A 13,244-nucleotide genomic window follows, 5' to 3' on the forward strand; every position below is an offset into this window, starting at 1 on the left:
CACATCCACATGTGGCAGGAGGAAGCTGGAATCGAACCCACAATCATCAGATTTCAAGATGACTACTCTTCTAACTGAGCCACAGTTACCTCTGTAGGTCCACCTATAAATACAATTAAAGCTGCAAGTCTTTGCTCTGGACATCTACAGGCTGATTTTTCTGCCCAGACCAGAGCACCTTCCTGTACATGTGTGCTGGTCCTCTACATAGCATGTGTCAAACTGCAAACATGACGGCTTATGCTTTCTTCTTGCCTTTTTTCCATAAAGGCCAGATCTGTGGAGAGGAAGATGACTAGTTGTCATGTTAACAGATTCTCCCTCCTGAGCTGTTGATCTGTGCAGAGTTACCATGCACCTCTTGGCTTCTCCTCTGAGTGATTTTTTTCCCTGCCCAGCTTGTCAGTTTAGGTGAACGGCCATGTTTTGGTAGGTTTACAGTTGCTCTATACTGCTTTAGACTTCTTCACAACCTTATCCCAGAGCTTTCTGGTGTGTTTCTTGGTGTTCATCATGTTATTCATTCAATAAGATTCACTAACAAACATCTGATGCCTTTATAGCTGTATTTAAACTAAGAGAATTACACACAAGTGGATTTCATTTGCTAATTTAGCGACTTCTGAAGGCAGCCAGGTTACCTAGAGTGTCAGGGTAAAGGGGCCAACACAAATGCATGCTACACACTCAGATTTGTAACAGTTTTTGAAAAACATAATTTTCCTTCCACTTCACAATTATCCCCTGCTTTACATTGGTATAACACATAAAATCCCAACAAATTAATATGAAGTAGTTTTAATTAATGAGAAAAAAAAATTCAGGGGGCATGAAAATGTTCATTAGGCAGAGTATGTGGTAGTAATACCATCAGTATCTATCTGTAATACTGTATGCTATAACTAGATGTATTAACTTTATTATCAGTGATATGAGGCTCTTTAGATAGTAACCCAACATAAACAACATATATAAATATATATAAAACAAAGCAAAATAAGGAAGAAAAAAAGGCTGCTTTCCATAATGTAATAGTCTTTTTGGAGGTGGGTCAGATCCTTAGGGCAAACAAATTTATGCCACACTATTGCTAACCACTCATAAAGCAGGGTTCTCTCCAAATATTTGTAGGGTGACACTCTGGAGAGCAGCCATGAGCTGATGCTGAAATGATATGGTGCAATCCATTTTCCTTGAGCTCTTTATTAAAACACTTGATCTTGATTGCTTGAATGAACGAAGACACTGGTGGCAATGTTGAATACTCTGTACGCAGGGACTGAGAAGGGGACTGGGTGGCATGTAAATGCAAAGCAAAAACAGTTTGGTCTTTAAAACAAATACACACAGAACCCATTTTGTTATCCACCTTCTCCTTTTTCATTTAATCCCGTCTTCAACCCGTGGTGTGATTAAGCAAGTGTTTTGGCATGTGGTGTTATATATGCTGCTTGCTTTGCTAATAATTTGCTTTATGCTGTGATAACAATTGTAATACAGAAACATTTCCTCTTTGATCATAAAAACATTCACTGCAATCAAAGACTGATATAAGCTGTGTGCAAAGACAGTGTGAATGTATGAGTTTTAATTCACGTTAAAAACATTATGTAGGTATCTGTCTTTGCATGCGATGTTTATTGGGTGTAATAAAGCCAGAGTTTCTGGTAAGTATTTTGTGGAGTTGTATAATTCTGCCTGGGCACTCCTACTAGTCTGAGCTCTCACCGTTTGGTCTGTGAGTGGAGGTAGAACGATGGTTTTCTCCATGGTGTTCATTACCAGCTTCCACAGCTCCTTCAGCACACGTTTCAGAACAGTCTTCTCACAAATCTTAGCGAACAACGAAAGGCTGGAAAGTGAAGAGGGAAATGGGAAAATAAATATAAATATATATATATATATATATATATATATATATATATATATATATATATATATATATATATATATATATATATATATATATATATATATAGTCAGTCAGTCAGTCATTTTCTACCGCTTATTCCATAGTGGGTCACGGGGGAGCTGGTGCCTATCTCCAGCAGTCTCTGGGCGAGAGGCGGGGTACACCCTGGACAGGTCGCCAGTCCATCGCAGGGCAACACACAAACAACCACACACACACTCATTCATACACCTAAGGGCAATTTAGAGTTACCAATTAACCTAACAGACATGTCTTTGGACTGTGGGAGGAAGCCAGAGTACCCGGTGGGAACCCACGCATGCACGGGGAGAACATGCAAACTCCATGCAGAAAGACCCCAGGCCGGGAATCGAAACCAGGACCTTCTTGCTGCAAGACAATATATATATATATATATATATATATATACACCGGTAACCCCTCAACAAACAATTTTTTAAGAAAATTTCTTTTCATTTAGCAGATGAAAAGTTATGGCTTAACAAAATTCATGGATGGCAGTAGAATTAGGGAGAAATATGTTGTGAATGTTGCTGTGTCTGGATCACTCGTTTGACACCTCAGCAGCAGCACCTAAGCTTTAATCCTTCTTTAGAGTCAGTGAAAATGCCATACTGCCTTACTTGCTGTCCAGGAACTCCATGATTGGCTGCAAGACGTTGTCGGCATCCTGGGCCACGCTGCTGGCGTTTCCCACGTTTGACGTTCCCTTCACCTGAGCCAAAATGTCTCCCATCTGTTTCACATTTTCCTCAATGTGAGGCTGGAAACTATAGCGACACAGATGGAGCTCTATGTTAGATATGTACGGCAGAAAGCAGGGTTGTGCTGCATATTTGAATGTGAGTGAATTTCCACCTGACAGCAAAGACCCTGCTCAGATCATCCATGACATTATTGAGCTTAACCTGCAAATCTTTCAAGATATCACTGGCCTCCACACACAGCTAAATCAAAGGCACAAAAAGAGATGTATACATTTTTAATGCAAACAGTTATCAGTAATCGGTTACTGAAAAATCCTCATTCTCATTCTATTTGAAAATATGACAACAAGCAGCAAAACGGACCAGGTCAGTGCATGGGTCCAAGAAAACTACCTAAACTCATGTTGAACTTTTTTATTTGATTGTTCAATGTTATTTTTTTTTTACGTGTCAATTTATGTTTTATGTCAATTTGGTCAAAATCTGAAAAATATTATAGCCAGTCCACATCTTTTATGTCTTATATATATATATATATATATATATATATATATACAGTATATCTTATGTGTTAGTCGAATGTCACGTTTTTTGACTCAATCACTACAGGGTGAAATAAAACCCTCTCTGGTTCCTGGTGTATTTCTGTCAAGGGCCTTCTTCCAATGCTGATTCTAACAATTTACACAACAATTCAAATAATTTTGTGCCATACATATTGTCTTGTACATAACAGAGAAAACTGTTGTGAAAAGATATGAAAACTCACCCAGTTTCACTGTTGGGATTGGGAAGTTGTATTTAATTTCCTTCTCAGCTTTTTTTGTGGACTCCACCATTGTAGTTTAAGCAGTTAAAGCAGTGCTGTTCTAGCAAATGCTATTTTTTTCTACTTTACTGGTGATCCTTCTACCCACTGCAACATTAAAACAGCCCCCTCATTCAAAATCTATACCAAAACCCAAGGAACCTTCAGGTCTTAATTCAGTCCTCTAATATAAAAACGATGCACATTGACATACTGAAAAATAACTCTACTCTCCTTAGGCAGCATGACTGCTCGGGTGTAACGAGATATTGTGGAATGAGATCTTCGCATATTAAACATGCCACAATATTTCTTGCCAAAGCTATGTCTGTCCTGCTGAGTGCTATCCAGTTGCTGTCAGCTTTATCTGGTGAAAGCCATTATTATGGGAACTGGAAATGAAGCTGCATGCTTTAACCCAAGCCCTCTGTTGGGTCAATGTTTGAAAAAAATAAGTTTTTATTGAATTGCCAAGTTGTGTTGATAGAGTCGACTAATAAAGTCTGCTAGTGACTGATAGCACTCAGCAACATGAGAACTAAAGAAACTCTCCCCACTTTTAAATTGCCTGTGTGGTAATGTTTCGCAGGGGTACAGGAACAGACAAAATGTAATTGATTTGTAAACGCTGGGAGAATACTGCAACTGGTTAACTATTGGTGTTGTGGGAGAATAACATCAGAAATGGTCGTCTTCCCAATAGACGTGGGTTTTCTAAAACATTTATTGGAACAGGACAGAAACTAATCTGGTTTCATAAAGTGAATATCACGTTGACCTAGGGTCAGATCATTAAACTGCTTTCCATCTGGGGAGGAGGAAAAAAAGTGCCATTTCACGTGTATGTAAAACTGTTTGTTGGACGTGGAAAATGTCACATTGAGCTTACAAAGTCTGACGTCGGTGGAGAGTGTAAATATGTCAGTTTCCCACCATGTTTTCATCTACTTTGAAGGTGCTGTTTATGCAGTGAGGGTGCATTTCAGAATAGGTCTGAGAAGGTCGAAATATTTAAATGTGTCTAAACAAGTCTCTCTCTTTTTAAAATATAAAAAATAAATTTTTACTGTCAATGTGTTCTTGTTCAAACCCTCTGGTTAAAATCCCACAATAAGGTAAAGAAACATGACACTAAAATTGGCATCTGATTTGAAGCTTCCTGTTGGCACTAAAATGTGAACAAACTGCATTTAATGATCTCAAGTTACAAATTAATAGCTTTCCCAAAAACATTACTAAAATTTAACCTCGTCTTGCATGTCAAGGCAGCTGGATGTATCATTACACTAGTAATAAGTGTTAAATTTCAGGTGGGTCATATCAATGGGTTAGGGTGAGTTCTGGCTAACATGAATTTATTGTTGATATTTTCAGCCCAACTAGAACCATGTGGAATGATTAGATGATCATTTGAGCTAGCTTTGGAGTAAGTTGACAAATTATGCCAAACAAAACCTTATAATGAATTAAACTTAACTTGATTTAAGACTGCCATGTCTATAAAGGACCAAAATAATTTTGAGTAAAAGCCCCTCTACTGGTAACGATGGAAAGTCCGATGGTCCAGCCTAGAAGGAAACAGAAGGTGCCAACATGGCAAAGTTACTCACGTCTTTCCCACCCATGGCTTCAAACATCTTCTCTAACTGAACCCTCAGCTGTTGGATGTTGTTAATCAGGATGCAGGGCTGAAAATGAGATTACATGTGCACATCTGAACTGAGTTCTTTGAAAACATCTGGAGACAATTCAGTTTATTTGCATTGCTGAAACAACTTGCTTTCCTGTATCAAACAAAAATCACTTCACAAGCTCAACGAGTCACTTACCACTTTCTCCATGTTAACATAGTTGGCAAACAACTTGGAGATGATATCAGCATAGGACAGAAGAACATTGCTGATGGTCTGCAGAAGACAAAGAATGCTGAGTTGTATTTTTTTTTTTTTGAAAACAAAAAAAAATGCCCTGCAAAAAACAACTGCGGTAAATCTACCTTGGCGAACCGTTTCATGTAGTGCCCTACAATCTGTGGATCTGGACACTCTAACTTTCTGATGATCTCAAAGCTCTGGTTGAGCTGGGAAAACACGTCCACCACCGAGCAGGAGAAGAGCGCATGTTCAGACGTGACCTGGAACTGCAGAGCAGAAAAACATGTGCAAGAAAATGAAAAAGCATAAATAAATTAGGAAAGGTTATGAGTTGGAGATACATGACTGCAGCAGGAAGAAAGACAAGTTTTCAAAAGCACTGGGAAAATTATGACGGTCATTGAGTGTACAACTGCTGAGATCAGACAGTTCAACAGGTCGCCAGTGACAGGTGGGGAGACCCTGTCTGTCTGCCTGTAATTGGCTGGTTAGCACCTGCTCTCTAATTAGATGGGGTGTCTCAGTTTGACCGAAGGGGGTCTGGCTAATGAGGTTAGGACAGCTTTAATGCACTCACAACTGTACAATAAAGCTATTATTCACAGTACCCTGCTGTAACTGTACGTTCTTCCTCTGCTGCTTATTTGAAGTAGAGAGGAAAGGTTTGGGGCAGGGCAGAAGGAAGATACTTTGAAAAAAAAAAAAAACTGAAACCTTACCCCGTCTTTTTTGTCTCTTTCCAAAGCACCATGCAAAAAGTCTCGAGAGACTTCCTCATTTTCATCCAGCCACTGGATGACAAATGGCTCAAACCACCTGTAGAGCCCAACCCGAAAATGCTTAAATATATTTGCACCGTGTTAGCACACATTGAGCCTTGTTTTCTTTGCAAAACGATGAAACTTACGCAGGATATTCAGGCACACGGCTCTTGAAGAAGGGAAGGTCTTTGCAGTACTCGTTGTACAGCCACTTAACCTTAAAGTGCAGGTTCATGTAATCAGCACTCTTACAAAGGCGGTTTTTCTCATGTTCTGAAAGAAACAGAAAAAAAATAACCGAACACATAAATCCATTAAGATGTTTTCCTCAATTTTCAACAAATCTGCAGTATATTGACACATCTCCTTTTGTTTATAATCAGTGTCTTTCAGTGAACAGGCACTTTTTATAGTAATCATTAAAACAATAAAATGACATGTTTCACCAGTTTTAGATTTAGTAGTGCACAATTGTTTTTTAAATGTGTCCGAATATCTTTTTCTGTATTTTATCTAAAATACAGTTAATAAAACATCAAGACATATGCAAGACATATCATGCAAAATACACCTTTTTTGGCCTTTTAATACATTTTATTGTGTACGTTGAGTCTGTAGGAGTGCAGGAAAGTTGAATTTAGTCTCTCCAGGTGTTGCAGAGATATCTTTATATTCTGTTTGGGTCACATTTTTCAGTCTGTTCAGTTTTCTCTATCATCTGTTATGTTTTTCCAACTGTTATTTCACAGCATTTGATGTGAAACAGCTAAATAAGGCCATGGACTTCCAGCCAATCAATCCACCATTTTTATTTCTCGCTGCAATTTTGTAGTCCAAGCTCAGGTATGCCTACGCTGAAAGAGGATAAGATCTGTTCGGTGTTTGGGTGTATTAACCCACACAATTCATTACACCGTACCCCAGCATCAGAACCTCTTCTAAGTGTCTGGTTAAATTTTATTTGTCATGGAAATGTTCCCACTTCGAGGAGGAGTGCTTCAGCAACCTTCGCCAGTATCAAGAATAATTTGCTGAAAGACTTCATCTGATTAAGGCGTCAGTTCCTTCTGTCTATGGAAACGACTGACGCTGCAAAGCAGTAAACTGCAAATAACACTAAAATGACAACAAACTTTATCTTAGACATGAATTTATTGTGTGTTGATATGACGTCCTGGCGATTGTTTTGATAGCAGTAGCATTGTGCCTTCTGCTTATGTTAGTGCTGTGTGATGGCTGAACGAGTTAAAGTTCAGCACTCTTTGACCTGTAGGGAGGCGGGGTATGAAGTCCCTAAGAGCATTTAAAGAGACGGCACCAAAACGAGTTGCTCTCAGAGGCATCTCAGAACAGGGGTAAAAGAGGGGCCTGTGGAACTACAAAAAGTTCACACCAAAGCATTGCAGTTCCACTTTATATAGACCACAACTGAATGATTTAATTGTGAAAAGGAAAAACTTAAAGGCATGATATGTCCCCTTTGAGAACAGTCCCACATGGGGCCAGGTTGGTTTTCCTTATTAAAGGAAATCATCATTTGAATCATCTGCATTTTTATGTACTGAGGTTCATATTTGATACAAATATTTGCTTGATCATCTGAAACCAGATGACAAAAAAATGTTTTCTGTGAAAAACACTAAGCTAGTTGTTCATTTAAACATCTCTACATCAAGCCTCAGTAGTTCAGATGCTAAAGAACTGGGCCCATATTCACAAAGAATCCTAAGACGAAAAGTAGCTCCGAGTGACATAATTCTAAAAAAAATCTTAAAATTTCTCGAATTTTACAATTTTTCTTAGAATTTTACCTCGGTAAGATATAAGTGATTCACGAAGCATCTTAGACCTTAAGAGAGCTCCTAATGTGAGGAAATGTTAAGAGTAGTGAGGAGGACTTTTAGTGTGTCTAAGAGTATCTTAAGCAGAGGAGATGATGGAAAGACTGAGAGAAAGGAGAGATATTCTCCGAATAATGAACAGTGAAATGATAAAACGCTACCGTCTCGACCGTGCAGGGATCCACCTCCTTAATAGTCAAGTAGATGAGCACATAAACTTCTGTAACAATTATAAACATAGAAATAAAAATTCATGTTATTATCCCCCTATGGGGTAATTAAACAGTTTAAGATTAAAGTTGCAGCTCTAGTAAGGTAATATTAGGAAGGATGACTACAATAATAGAAACAATAATAAATAACCATGAATAAAAGGGAACACAATTACAAACAATATAGTACCCCGTCTGTGGAAAAAAAAAAAAAAAAAATATATATATATATATATATATATATATATATACTTGTACTCGTACTCGTCGTCTTCCGCTTATCCGGGACCGGGTCGCGGGGACAGCAGACTCAGCAGAGACGCCCAGACGTCCCTCTCTCCAGACACCTCCTCCAGTTCCTCCAGGTGGAGCCCAAGGCGTTCCCAGGCCAGCCGAGAGACATAGTCCCTCCAGCGTGTCCTGGGCCATCCCCTGGGCCTCCTCCCGGTGGGACGTGCCTGGAACACCTCCCGAGGAAGGCGTCCAGGAGGCATCCGGTATAGATGCCCGAGCCACCTCAACTGGCTCCTCTCGATGTGGAGGAGTAGTGGCTCTACTCCGAGCCCCTCCCGGATGGCCGAGCTCCTCACCCTATCTCTAAGGGAGTGCCCGGCCACCCTACGGAGGAAGCTCATTTCAGCCGCTTGTATCCGGGATCTCGTTCTTTCGGTCATGACCCAAAGTTCATGGCCATAGGTGAGGGTAGGAACGTAGACCGACCGGTAAATTGAGAGCTTTGCTTTTCGGCTCAGCTCTTTCTTCACCACAATGGACCGGCACAGCGCCCCCATTAGTGTGGCAGCCGCACCGATCCGTCTGTCGATCTCCCGCTCCATTCTTCCCTCACTCGTGAACAAGACCCCGAGATACTTGAACTCCTCCACTTGAGGCAGGAACTCCCCTCCAACTTGAAGAGGACAAGCCACCCTTTTCCGGTCGAGTACCTTGGCCTCGGACTTGGAGGAGCTGATCCTCATCCCAGCCGCTTCACACTCGGCTGCGAACCGTCACAGCGCATGCTGTAGGTCTTGGCTAGAGGGGGCCAGCAGGACCACGTCATCGGCAAAAAGAAGAGACGAAATCCACAGGTCCCCAAACCAGACCCCCTCCGGCCCTTGGCTGCGTCTAGAAATCCTGTCCATAAAAGTTATGAACAGGACCGGTGACAAAGGGCAGCCCTGCCGGAGTCCAACATGCACTGGGAACAGGTCCGACTTAGTGCCGGCAATGTGGACCAAACTCCTGCTCCGCTCGTACAGGGACCAGATGGCCCCTAATAAAGGGCCCCCAATTCCATACTCCTGGAGCACCCCCCACAGGGCATCACGAGGGACACAGTCGAATGCCTTCTCCAGGTCCACAAAACACATATGAACCGGTTGGGCAAACTCCCATGAACCCTCGAGCACACTGTAGAGGGTATAGAGCTGGTCCAGTGTTCCACGGCCGGGACGGAAACCACACAGCTCCTCCTGAAGCCGAGGTTCGACTATCGGTCGGACTCTCCTCTCCAATACCCTGGCGTAGGCCTTACCAGGGAGGCTGAGGAGTGTGATCCCCCTGTAGTTGGAACACACCCTCCGGTCCCCCTTCTTATAAAGGGGGACCACCACCCCAGTCTGCCAGTCCAGAGGCACTGTCCCCGACCGCCACGCAATGTTGAAGAGGCGTGTCAACCATGACAGCACTACAACATCCAAAGACTTGAGGTACTCAGGGCGGATCTCATCCACCCCCGAAGCCTTGCCACCGCGGAGCTTTTTAACCACCTCGGTGACTTCAGCCTGGGTGCTGATAGAGTCCAACCCCGAGTCCCCAGCCTCTCTTTCCACCACGGAATGCGTGATGGCAGGATTGAGGAGATCCTCGAAGTACTCCTTCCACTGCCCGATAATGTCCTCAGTCGAGGTCAGCAGTCTCCTGCCCCCACTATAAACAGTGTTGGCAAAGCACTGCTTCCCCCTCCTGATGCGCCGGACGGTTTGCCAGAATCGCTTCGAGGCTAACCGGTAGTCCTTCTCCATGGCCTCACCGAACTCTTCCCAGGCCCAGGTTTTTGCCTCTGCCACAGCCCGGGCCGCAGCACGCTCGGCCTCACGGTACCCGTCAGCCGCCTCAGGAGTCCCACAAGCCAACCACAGCCGATAGGACTCCTTCTCCAGCTTAACAGCATCCCTTACTGCCAGTGTCCACCACCGGGTTCTGGGATTGCCGCCACGACAGGCACCGCAGACCTTACGGCCGCAGCTATGGGCAGCAGCATCGACAATAGATGCGGAGAACATGGTCCACTCGGACTCTATGTCTCCAACATCCCCCGGGATCTGGTCGAAGCTCTCCCGGAGGTGGGAGTTGAATACATCCCTGGCCGAGGGCTCCGCCAGGCATTCCCAGCAGACCCTCACTATGCGCTTTGGCCTGCCAAGTCTGTCTGGCTTTCTCCTCCTCCAGCGGATCCAACTCACCACCAGGTGATGATCAGTGGACAGCTCAGCCCCTCTCTTCACCCGAGTGTCCAAAACATGCGGCCGAAGGTCTGATGATACGACAACAAAGTCGATCATCGACCTCCTGCCTAGGGTGTCCTGGTGCCAAGTGCACTGATGGACACCCTTATGTTTGAACATGGTGTTCGTTATGGAGAATCCGTGACTAGCACAGAAGTCCAATAACAAAACACCACTCGGATTCAGATCGGGGAGGCCATTCCTTCCGATCATGCCTCTCCAGGTGTCACTGTCGTTCCCCACGTGGGCGTTGAAGTCCCCCAGCAGAATAATGGAGTCCCCGTGAGGGGCACTATCCAGCACCCCCGACAAGGACGCCAAGAAGGCCGGGTACTCTGCACTACCACTCAGCCCGTAGGCTGAAATGATAGTCAGAGACTTCTCCCCAACCCGAAGGCGCAGGGATATGACCCTCTCATCCACTGGGGTAAACCCCAACACGAGACGGCTGAGCTGGGGGGCAACAAGCAAACCCACACCAACCCGCCACCTCTCCCCGTGGGCCACTCCAGAGTAGAAGAGAGTCCAGCCCCTCTCAAGGAGATGGGTTCCAGAGCCCACGCTGTGCGTGGAGGCGAGCCCGACTATTTCTAGCCGATATCTCTCGACCTCCCGCACAAGCTTTTTTGCACAAGTATTTGCTGTATTGTACTTGAAGTCAACAGCCTCAGCCTAAATGATCATCTACAACGCTCCCAGTCTGTGGAGAAGTTCTCTGGTGTTCTGCTATCTCCTCTCTAGCTTCTGATTGCAACAGGAACCAGAGCTGCTCACATTCCAGGCTGGTGCTGAAAGCAGAGGGAGCGATACATTGATCTGCTCGGGAATGCCTGTTTGTTCGCACTGTGATCTCAGGACTAAATCTACCTTTCAGCACTCCTCTCTTCTCCTCCACCAGCAGACTCTGCTCCTCTGTTCAGTTCGGTTTGGTCCACCTTTTGTTCTCCCATTTATTTTGGTCATTTTACCAAACTAAATCTCAAGAAGGAGATCACAGTAAAATGCTAAATTTTAATATTAATAGGAAATTATTTAATATGAAATAGATGAAGTAGGAAAATGACCAGCATGGCGAGTAAACATAATACGCAAATCAAAAATAATGGCGAGCATGTAAATAAGCTACATTCAAATATGTTGATGCTGTGTGACAATTAATTTATTTCTGCTAAGTTTTATCAGGATTTACACATGTCTAAATCCAGTCTAAATTCTATCATTATCGGTTAATTGCCCTGCAATGATTACTAGGAGCACATTTGTTTTTTTTTCTTTTAGCAACCAATCACAGCCCTTAGAAGACAGCGTCACATCTATCAACGGGGTCAACTACACCTCCTCACTAAGATCGGAAGTTCTGTCGTCTCCTTGCTCAGAGCAGAGAAGAGAATCACTCCTAAGCTAGGAGTCCTTGACAGGACTTTTTAGGCTAAAATATGAGCTCTCTGAGAGGACTTTGAGAATCTTTGTGAACACGAGCCTAGGTTTCCACTCACCTTCCATTGCATACTTCATATCCTGAGCAAATAGATTCCACATCACTTCGGCACTTATTTTACCCACGTTGAGCTCCTGGGGAAATCTTGATGGAGAAGAAGAATGTATATGAAACTTAATGAGTCAAAGAGAGCCTAAAGGTGTAATTTAATGCCACCAGACAGAGACTGGTCATCAGAATGATCTGTGATTAATTTTATTAAGTTTTAGTGGAAAACAATCAAAGAAGTACAAATAAACTATTGATACATACTGGTTTAAGCAGGGAGTGTACGAGTTTTTGTCCTCCTCAATGATGGAAACAATAAGTGTGATTAGTTTGGACCAGAAGTCCAGGTTCTTGATACTGGGTCCCTGCTCCTCTGGAGGCACAGCTCCCTGCTTGGCCTGGAAAAAGCATTAGATAAAAAAACAATTTACCATTTTTTATGCGAGCTGCAAGTCTGGAGACAGGAGAAATAAAAAAATGCTGATGAAGCTAACAGCAGCGTTGATGGTAAGAAATGAAATGCTGTGTTAACAGTGTTTTGTAAATGAATAAAAAAAAACATATTTGAAACACCTTTTAAATATTCTAAAAGAGGTAGTTAAATACAGAAAAACCTCTGCAATAAACACTGGTTAAATCCACTTGTCACATTTACTTGGATGGTTAAAAATGTCTCTGAAGGATGTTTCAGTTGAATAAATGCTAATTTTGTTTAAATGAATTTGTCTTTTTTCTGTCCTTTCAGCGCCTATCTACAGCGCCTTGAATGCCTTGTTGCTGAAAAGCGCTATCCATATAAATAAACTTCACTTGACTTTCCTCCTCCACTAATATCTCTGGAGTGAAGGACAAAAACCCAAAGAATTTAGTTGAGAAGAGAAAGATAATATTCTGTATTTCACTCCTACAGAGTTATAATTATAACAGCCTTGGGTACTGAAGGAGATAATCAGTGAAACAAAATATATAAATGTCAGCGAGAATTTTACAAACATAAAAAGTTTTTGGAGAGAAATGTAGACTTCACTGAGGTGACTCTTTTGAAGTAGCTTAGGAAGTGGTGTAAGAAAAAAAGCTGCAGGGGTTAAAAAGGAATGAATTATCTTGCAGACAAT

General features: G+C 42.6%; 1 protein-coding gene across 1 annotated transcript in view; it reads right to left on the minus strand.

The window, feature by feature from the left end:
* unc13a (unc-13 homolog A (C. elegans)) overlaps positions 1–13,244 on the minus strand; it is a 76,652-nt gene that overhangs the window by 25,322 nt on the left and 38,086 nt on the right. The window contains exons 26-35 of the mRNA XM_047375112.1: positions 12,394–12,527; positions 12,140–12,225; positions 6,230–6,356; positions 6,042–6,138; positions 5,445–5,588; positions 5,278–5,355; positions 5,059–5,136; positions 2,792–2,880; positions 2,557–2,703; positions 1,729–1,852 (exon numbers count right to left, since the gene is read on the minus strand). Of these exons, the coding sequence (XP_047231068.1) occupies positions 1,729–1,852; positions 2,557–2,703; positions 2,792–2,880; positions 5,059–5,136; positions 5,278–5,355; positions 5,445–5,588; positions 6,042–6,138; positions 6,230–6,356; positions 12,140–12,225; positions 12,394–12,527 (1,104 nt within the window). The remainder of the gene's footprint in view (positions 1–1,728; positions 1,853–2,556; positions 2,704–2,791; positions 2,881–5,058; positions 5,137–5,277; positions 5,356–5,444; positions 5,589–6,041; positions 6,139–6,229; positions 6,357–12,139; positions 12,226–12,393; positions 12,528–13,244) is intronic.

The sequence above is a fragment of the Girardinichthys multiradiatus genome, chromosome 9, assembly GCF_021462225.1.
Source record: "Girardinichthys multiradiatus isolate DD_20200921_A chromosome 9, DD_fGirMul_XY1, whole genome shotgun sequence".
Lineage (NCBI taxonomy): Eukaryota > Metazoa > Chordata > Actinopteri > Cyprinodontiformes > Goodeidae > Girardinichthys > Girardinichthys multiradiatus.